The sequence below is a fragment of the Raphanus sativus genome, chromosome 5 (genome assembly GCF_000801105.2).
Source record: "Raphanus sativus cultivar WK10039 chromosome 5, ASM80110v3, whole genome shotgun sequence".
Taxonomy (NCBI): Eukaryota; Viridiplantae; Streptophyta; class Magnoliopsida; order Brassicales; family Brassicaceae; genus Raphanus; species Raphanus sativus.
In genome coordinates this window covers 14,126,307-14,136,477 of record NC_079515.1, presented here as the reverse complement: position 1 = coordinate 14,136,477, position 10,171 = coordinate 14,126,307, and the positions used below count along the sequence as shown (strand labels likewise).

Sequence of the window (10,171 nt, the reverse complement as noted above, 5' to 3'; positions counted from 1 at the left end):
AACCAATAACACTTGATTTAGATTAGATTTTCAAATCTATTAAAATACATGAACCAATAACACCTCCTAATACTACGTATCTATAAATTCTTTTTTTTTATCTATAAATTCTTAACAAAAATAACTTAGCTCCTACAATTATCTCCATTTTCCCAAATATCTACTACTACTTATTCTATAAAATTTTGATTGAGAGGGTTAGCAGTTTGCTTCTATCCTTGTTCTGCTTTCAGCTTTTGAATGTTCTGCTATTTCTACCTTATAAACCTGGTTTATCCCACTTTTTTCTATATTTTTTATTCGGGAATGGATTATATCTTCGCTTGGAATTGTTTCCAATTTACTCGACCGACATTATATATATATATATGTATGTATATATTGTGACATCGAATTTCCATTTAGTTAACCACCATACTAATTTCGCTACCTAAATAGTAAATATCAAGAACATCGTTTCAATCGATATTAACAACATAAAATTAAAAGTCAAAAGTTCCAAAACTTAACTAAGAACTTCCGCCTAAACCAAACACAACCAAGATACGAATATATATGGCAGAATAAATCTTCTCCCTTGGATTCTCTTCTTCCTTTAGTATCCTGTCGGAAACTCGCATCTTCCGTACTCTGCATATTCACATTAGATGAAACAAATCAGTTTCTTTAACATAGACTTATGTACACCTACAAGGCTACAGCTAATATAATCCCAAAAGAATCATAGGATTCTCTTTGAACCCAACGCATAAATAAATAAATAAATAAATAAATAAATAAATAAAGAAAACTATATGCTGGATCACATTTCTATAGACATCACGTCGTGTACCCCAATCACTACCAGACACCAGTCTTAGACGTTCACGTGGGAACATTTATCTCTATATTTGACCAAATATAGTCCAATTAAAATGCGCAACCCTAAATGGTGTCAGATAGCATGAAATCCCATATACCCACTCTTAAATTGCGCTGGAATATAAATAAACAAATAAATAAAGAGCTAAAGTACGCACTTGGTGGTTGGCTAACGACGTAAGCGGCGCCGCCGAAGTAACAGCTACCTCCGGCACGACCTTTCTTCTGATAATAACTATTGAAAGCAAACGAAGCGTGCGCCTCAAGCGTATCTGGACTGTAACACGTGGCACCACGCTGTATCGGACGGCAATCAGCACCTCCTTCACCACAAGCGTAATCCAAACCTCCCTGCAGCCGCTCCTTCCCCGCGTCACCATTAGCCACACACCACGTGCTCCCCGTCAAGCTCTTCGACACACCACCACCACCGTTGTTGGGAGGCGTCGTGACTCGCTGATTCCCGGTGGCCGGACCACCGTCTCGGTAATGCTTCAGCCCTTCCTGCGTGAAAGGAATGTCGTAGACTTTCTTCTCGTCAGGGTAGAAGAGACCGTAGTTTCTCTCCGACGTGGGCCCGAACTTCTTGTTCTCGTTGAAGAGAGCGAAGAGGTAAACGGTGAGGTCTGCTTTGGGACGTAACGGAGTCCCGCCTCCGTTTAAAACCCGACGGATTAAGTTTCCGTTGTACGAAGCTGCGTTCGCCACGCTGGCTCCGATCTCGTTCTCGTCTCCTTTCGACGGCCATCCGGTCTCCGTCACGATGATCTCGATGTCGTCGTACTTCAACGCCGACATGGCTGCGAAGACGGCGTCGATCTGCGCGTCGAAGAGGTTGTGGTATCTCAACCCGTTGCCGGAGTCGACCATTCCTGGATTCTCTCTTAGCAAAGCGTAGTCGAGAGGGATCACGTCTGAGTTTCCTTCGTAAGCGAAGAAAGGGTAGACATTGATCATGAGCCTCGAACCGGTTTCGCGTAAGAAGTCCAGCATCGGTTTTATGACGACATCGACGAGTTCTGGTCGGAAAGATCCGGAGGAAGATGGGTAGGAGTTTTGTAGCGCGCTTAGGGCTAAAGGAGAGGAGATTTTAATGGAGGAGTGGAGGTTGTAACTGACGAGAGCTTTGTGAATGTTTCTCATAGCTGGGATTAGGTAGTTGGTTGTGTTGTGTGGATCTACGAAGACTTCGTTTCCCACCGCGATTGATTCGATCTGCGTGGAAGGATGGTAAGCTGCTACATTGCGTTTGACCCATGAGGCGGCGAAGGAAGGGCGTTTGGCGGCTGAGAAAAGCATTTCGTTTGGGAGATCTACTGTGACCCGGATTCCAGATCCGGATAAGGCTTTGAGAACAGCCGGGTCGGCGTCAAAGATTTTGACCCGGTCTATTCCTTGGGATTTAAGTAGCTGTACTACTTTGAATGCTGATGGGAGTTCGTCGGATATACGACCATAGTTGACGCCAACGGAACCAGCATCTGCAAAAGGAAGACGGAACAAAATAAGTGAGATTTAGAACATATGAGTAATCTTTCTAAAGGAAAGAAAAAAAGGGAGTAACATTACCTGAGAGTGAAATGGCTGAGAGAATAAGGACTAGGAACACGAAAGCTCTGAGATAATCCATACTCTTGCTTATGGAGAGAAGAGAGAGAAGAACAGAGAGGGGATTATAGAGGAGCCACACAAAGAGATAAAGAGAAAGAGATCAGGGTTACCAGAGAGAGTGGTGTCGTGGGAAGTGAGTGTCACTGCTAGCTACTTCTAGTAAAGTGGTGGTGGGTGGTAAATAGCCTAAGACTGAGTCTTAAAAACTCTAACGGAAATTAAATCATTAATTATCATTTTCTTAGTTAGTATTCGTTAGTTATCTATTCAGTATATTCAATTATTCATCCACATGCCATATTATTTGCATCACCTTCTCCACTTCCGCATATTTCACATGACAGTGTATGATCAGAGTTAATAGCTAATCATCTGGACAATTGATGGGTTTTTTTTTTCAAACGAATCATTAATACATTATTGCATGCTTCTCTTGTTTCAAAGAGAATTATATTTCATCGTGATCGTGATTTCTGAATAAGTGTCACTTTACATTTTCACACATATTAAAAAAGAGATAGAAATGTCTGAATTTTTTTATTAATTATATCTTTCTGATCAATATTATTTAAAAATAAATAAATTATTTATAAAATTAATGTAATTTGTAATTAATTTTTAACTGGAAGCAATTATAATTTATATTGAAATTGTAAATGATATTTATTACAAAAAAAAAATTAGAATGACACTTTTTATGAAACATAAGAAATAAGTACTATTTAGACGTAATGTTTAATTGACTTTAATCCACTGTAGGTGTATGAATAACTAGATAGTCAAGTAGTCATGAATTTCTTGAGATATGCATCTGTGAGCTCTGCCTTTCTTTGTATTCCCTCTGTTTCATAATAAGTGTCACTCTGAGCTTATTTTCTTGTTATACAAAGAGTGTCACTTTACAATTCCAATGTAAATTATACTAACTTTCAGCTAAAAATTAATTGCGAACTGCATTGATTTTATAAATAATTTTATTTATCAAAAATACTATTGGTCAAAGATGTATAATTAATTACAACTTACATATATTTCAACAACTTTTGTGAAAAATGTCACAACGACACTCTTTAAGAAACCGAGATAGTATAAAATATCATGATTTTTAAGTAAAATCAATAATAGAGTTTTACATTGCACGCCGACCCCACCATGTTTGGTAAGTTTGCTGGCTTTTCATCAGCGAGAAATGAAAAATGAAGCAAATCCAAATTGTTTCATTCTCAAGGTTCTTGTTTTGCACAATTGGCATAAACAACAAGGATATAGAGGACACATTTTCTATCCAGGCAAAAATGAAGCAAATCCAAACTATCTCCATTTCAGACGGCAGTCGATATCTCAAATTTGTTCACAGGTTCTTTATATTTCTTATTTTTCTGTGCATATTTTCTGTGATTGTAACTTGTAAAGCTCGGTTTTCTTAATCTAATTTCTGGTTGGAATAACTTAAAAGTGCATATTATATTTATTCTTTGGCAAATAAATTGACTAGCATGGGAGCCAAGCCGAAAAAAACAAAAGTGAATCAAATTTAATAACTATCCGAATGTTTTTAATATCTTAGAATAAAAAAAACTAAAACAAAAAAATCTTAAATACACAAATTATATACATAAAATATTTATTATATTTATTTTCTAAATAAGTAAATATCTCCACAATGATATTCATAAACTGAGTGCAAAATATTTTAAATTAGTTTAAATATTTAATATTTTTATTGAACTGATATTTAAACTGAAAACTTTGGACCATGTGATTTTTTAATTATATTATCTAAAATTATTTAAAAGTTTAAACTGAATTAAACATGAATTTTGTTTGGATATTATGTGATTTTAAATTTGTTTTTTTCAGTAAAAGAATAATAAAAACTTATACTACAATCAAAGTCAATTCAAAAGATGGACCGGAAGTGCCAATATAATAATACACAATTAAGTAGGAGTTTTAAGCACCTTGTGCAAGTTTGCTCGCTATTGTATTTTTTGGTGTTGCAATATGTTAAAATGAGAAATGTGAAAAAAAAAATCGTCGATATCGTTGTATTTCTTCTAAAATGACGTGAAAGCTGGTTATTATGTCGGTGCAAACACTATTTTTATCAGTTGAAATAGTCAGTTGCAAACTTCACTTCCATTAACTATACTAGGAAACAAACCCGTGCGTTCGCAGCGGGATATTAAATTCTTTACTAAAATTTTACTTAATTTAATTTAATAAAATATATTTAATTTATAATTATATTTATTTTTCATTTATAGAAATTGTTGTTTGTATTTCATTTTTCTCTTTCATTTTATAACTATATATTTTACTATGCACAAGTTTGTGAGATATACTATACACATATACACAATTACTTTAAATTATTTCAAATTTGTTTTTATTTTGAGATATACAAAACTTCCCTACGATTCCAACTTCCGCGAACTCGCATAGGAAACAATATATTAAAATTTTAAAATATTTATTTATAAAATGATCGGAATTAATATATAAAATATAGAAAAGTGAAAATGTTTAAAATAATTATAATTGATATAATTAATATTAAAATGAAAATATAGGTATAGTTTTTTTAATATAATAAATATTAAAGTTTACTAAAACAAAAAATACTAAAACTTATTGGTCATAAATAATACATGTTTTCAAAGATTAAATATCATGCGATAAAATATGTAGATATTTTTTTAAAAATTGTATCTTTTGTCAAAATGTTTCTACTTTTCTGTTTTTATTATATATGTTTTAACGTAATGCACAATATATCAAGAGAACTACATTTATCAAAAATATCATTAAAATATAATTTATAATTAATTTATTTAATTATAAATAGATATAATAAAAAGATGGTTATATAGTTTTTGATAAAATTAAAGTTATCTATATTTGTGCAAACCGATGGAGTAACATACAATTATCAACACTCCATTGCATATAATGATTACATGAGAAAGTGCAAAGAAAAAATCAAAAATGATGATAAAATATGTATTTTCAAAATAGTTCATAGAATTTTAAGATTATAGAGATGTTTTTAGAATAAAATATATTAAAATGAAAATACTATGATTATAAAACAGTTATAAGCTTTCTTGGATGATGCTTTGCTGGCTTCTATTTCGTACATCTGATGTATAATTTACCTTATATATGTTAAATTCCGGACTACTTTTTGTGCTCCTTTGGAGTAGTAAATTTATGTGTATTTTGCTTTTTCATTCTGCTACACCTTCTACTATTTTTTATTGTATTTGTCAAGCCTCACTATTTCTTATAAAAATTGTAATGGTCGATCATCAAAGCTTCCAGTTATTAACTGCCAAAAATTATTATGATTCGTTATTTCTTGTCAGCTACAATGATTCATTTAAATTGTTGTAATTGTTTATCAAGAAAAAAAATCTAATTTTTCATTTAAATACATGTAGATACACCATATACATTATTTGCAAAAGTGATTTGCCATATTTCCTCTTTAAAATCATCTTTAAAATCCTTTTTACCAAAAATATTGTCTACTAAACTTGATGACATAAGACATGGCTTATCGTTAAATATTACATGAAAAATCACATTTAGTGTTGATATATATTTTTTTGGTAAACTTATAGAATATGACAATAATTCAGACATTACATTATATTTAATGTTAATTTATATTTTGGTAATTTTTTAGAATATAGTAATAACTCACTAAAATAAATATATTCAAATACGACATTATAAATTTTGAAATATTATTTTATTTAATTTTATACAATTATATAATTTATTTAGAAATATAATTATATAATTTTTTTACTAAAGTTTTCAAAACTTTCTACATTTTTTCCAAAAAAATATAATTTTAATCATAATATCATTTGTTACTTTTAGATGTCTACAAATTTTACAAAAATTGTTTAGTTTAAATTGTTGAGAACTATAAAAATTAATATGATTTTTAGTAATTTAATAAAAGTTTATTTAATATATTTAACCAAAAGAAATAGATAAAAATTATGTAAGATTATAATTTTAAATATATACATTTATATTCTTAAATATAATTAAAATAAAAAATATTTTCTCTTAATTTTATGCTTAACTAAATCAAATTTATATTAAATATTGATCAAAATAATGTCAAATTTATGCTAATATATTTTATTTTTAAATATAAGTTTTTAAATAAGAATTCGGTCCCTAAAGTTTGGCTCTGACTTTGCTTTCAAGTTTGAATTACGCTGTTAGTATTTCACCGTATCTATTTGAGGGATAAAGAACAATCCTATTATACATTGAAACATAGCGTACGTTAGATTACGAAGATATTATATCATTATCGGTAATTCAATGATTTGAATCATCACAAAGATCCATTTTTCGGAGAAACTTACCATTGGTTTCTCCTTACTTCAAGTCCAAACTTTCCCCACTTCAATGCACACACAGACATATGAGTGATGCACTTATGGATGTTGTTAATGCTGTGTTGGACCATACTCTTTAAAATATGTTTTTGCCATCTTAAAATCCTCCAATTACCTCTCCTACAACCTGGATCAACTTTTCTGAAATCCTGAAAATTGATGCATAAAAATGGAACAGAGGAAAATGATTTACATTGAAAAACCCCATCATAAAGATTGTCCGTCGGCCAAAAAAAACGTGAGACGTCATCCACTACATCTCTCCCACCCAATCCGAAGCATATAGAAAGAGATTTATCTCTTGAAACTGAATTGATTTATTTTCCAACAATAAATGAAATAAGAGGTGAAATCAGAGAAAAATAAATTGCAGAGACGAATAAGAACGAAGATGATGATGAAGGTGTAACGCCCCGACCCGCCCACGGCTAATGGGCCACCCACGCCCGCTCTCTCGCCCGTGGGCCCCATCCCATCCGACGGTCGGTCGCTAATTTTTCAAAGGCTCGAAATCATTGTTTACTGACCCTGCAATCACCACCCGACCTTTCCCCGTGTTTTGGCCTCACTTACACGGTATCGCGAATCACTTCCCGATAGGTCACCCATCCTTTCACTACTCCAGCCCAAGCACGCTTAACTCTGGAGTTCTAAACGGAGGTGTGACGGAAAAGGTAAGTCAACTTTGGTGATATAGGTAGCCAAATCAATTCTCTTAAGCCTTTTCACATATCACAACTCGGGATGTTACAATTCACCCCTCTCAAAGAACGCAACGCCCTCGTTGCGCCCCACGACAGGTCTCAAGACGCCTCTCAGGTCAGAACTGAGACGGCTAACCAGCTCTGATACCACTTGTAACGCCCCGACCCGCCCACGGCTAATGGGCCACCCACGCCCGCTCTCTCGGCCCGTGGGCCCCATCCCATCCGACGGTCGGTCGCTAATTTTTCAAAGGCTCGAAATCATTGTTTACTGACCCTGCAATCACCACCCGACCTTTCCCGTGTTTTGGCCTCACTTACACGGTATCGCGAATCACTTCCCGATAGGTCACCCATCCTTTCACTACTCCAGCCCAAGCACGCTTAACTCTGGAGTTCTAAACGGAGGTGTGACGGAAAAGGTAAGTCAACTTTGGTGATATAGGTAGCCAAATCAATTCTCTTAAGCCTTTTCACATATCACAACTCGGGATGTTACAGAAGGTATAAGGGAATTTCATACATATAAAAAATTGGATGACGGTGGTGGAATATATAGATTGTATAGAACTTCTGTATATAGATTGATTACAAGATTCGACTCCAAAATGGTGTAAGTTCTGAGACGCTTTAAACCAGAAGGAAGCAAATAAGAGGCGGATGTAGAAGCCTCCATCAGATAACAGTCGGTTAAGGGAAAGAAGACGTCTTTTGCTGAAAATGATCGATGATTCAGAGAAGAGATGTGTTGTTTTGAGAAGGTGACTGATTCACTGAAGAGACGCCCTGAGACTATCGTTTAGATGACGTAAGCCACTTAGAGCATGGAAACTTTGTATCCCTTAGATCATAATAACAAACAAATCTTGAACGTACGATTGTAACTTTATTTTCCTATAAAAAAAAGCTGACGTCAACTTGGATTTGCTATTATATATAGATTATCTGTATGTATTACATTCCTAATTTATTAACTGAAACAATTAAATTAAAATAATTAAATGGAAACCATACTAAACTTTTTAAATATTTAAAGGATTTTTAAAATTTTCAAAGCCAAATAATATAAAAGCTAAAATTTCCAATGTAAAATTAAACCAAAAACTAAAAAAACTAAAAAAAAAAAAAAAGTCTATGACAATTGCACCCCAGTTCAAAGCTACATACTGGAAACATTATCTATCTTTTTGTATGAAATTTCCAATAAGTAATTGGATGAATGCATTTGCAGCAGCCAGCTGTCATAAAAAGGGATAAATGAGCTATATAAGTTAAACGACAACGCTTTGACCAAAAGAAAAGAAAATATATCGACAACACGTTTTCAAATTTCAAGAAAACAAATTTACTTGTAAGAGCATCTCCAATGTACACCTCTATATTTTTCTCTAAAATAGAGAAACTCTATTATAGAAGTGGATTTGCTCCAATGTATGCTTCTATAATAGAGTTCCTCTATTTATAGGAGAAAATATAGAGATTTGTCATTTTCATCTCTAAATATAGAGACAAAAAGTGAGATTCTTCGATATTTTCTCCTATAAATAGAGGAACTCTATTATAGAGGCATACATTGGAGGAAATCCACCTCTATAATAGAGATTCTCTATCTTAGAAAAAAATATAGAGATATAAATAGAGGTGGGTTGGAGATAGTCTAAATATGCAAAGATTCCGGACGAGCTACGAAATTTAGCAAAATAACAGGCATTGAGTTTGCTAAATTTTGAAGGTATCAAGATAGTGGGTTAAAACGTGGACCTACATGTCAGAAAATTAGCCGTTTGCAGACCACGATGCCTCGTGGCTTGGACTCACGTAGTCTCACTGTTGATGTGGATCCCATCTCCTCACTTGTCTTTGTCTCTTTCCGCACGTGTGTGCTCGTGCATATAATGTAAAGCCCATACAAAGTTTCAAAGCCCAAGAAAACTGATTCTTTACGTCAAAACCAGCTATTAACTGTTTCCGGTTATGGTTTTTTCTAGGGAAAATCGCATAAAAAACCTTCAGAGTGACATTCACTTACACTTTAAACCCTAAAGTTATTTAACTAGCATATCAAACATTCAAGTTGGCTTTTGTATCACTAAAAACCTTCAACGTGGCTTACTTGTTCATCAAGCAAAAATGATGACTTGTTGACCTGTTAAAATGGTGATGTATCAGTTTTTTTATTTTTATTAATATTTATTATATTTAATTATAATCCATCTAAATTATAAATATTTAGTTAATATAAATAACTAACAATAAATACAGAAAATGATTTTTTTTTTAAAGTTGAAATATTTTCTTAAAAATGGAAAAGATTTCTTTCTAAAAAAAAATATTTTCAATTTTTTTTTTATTTTTTAAATTCAAAAAGGTTCTGAAATTTTCTAAAGAGTTAAGTGAAAGTCAATTTTATTATTTTTTAAAAAAATTGTTTGAAATTATTTATTAATTCTAATTTTCAGAAAATTTATTTTGAAAATAAATATATCAAAATTGGGTTTTAAATAAATATATCAAAACTGTCATTTACATAAATTGATAAATAATTTCAAACAAAATATTTATATTTCC

The 10,171-nt window shown here is 32.5% G+C and overlaps 1 protein-coding gene across 2 annotated transcripts; it reads right to left on the bottom strand.

Moving 5' to 3' along the window:
• Positions 1-400: 400 nt before the first annotated feature.
• On the bottom strand, positions 401-2,731 carry LOC108863028 (glucan endo-1,3-beta-glucosidase 12). 2 transcript variants are annotated; one of them, XM_018637316.2, is made up of 4 exons: positions 2,583-2,731; positions 2,431-2,498; positions 1,020-2,342; positions 401-630 (listed from the first exon to the last, which is right to left on the bottom strand). In XM_018637316.2, exons 2-4 carry the CDS (start codon positions 2,489-2,491, stop codon positions 596-598), a joined length of 1,419 nt encoding a protein of 472 aa, XP_018492818.1. In that variant the 5' UTR covers positions 2,492-2,498; positions 2,583-2,731; the 3' UTR covers positions 401-595. The 2 variants fall into 2 exon arrangements, with proteins under 2 accessions (XP_018492818.1, XP_018492819.1); XM_018637317.2 differs by having other exon boundaries at positions 2,431-2,494; positions 2,583-2,713.
• Between the last annotated feature and the right edge of the window lie 7,440 nt (positions 2,732-10,171).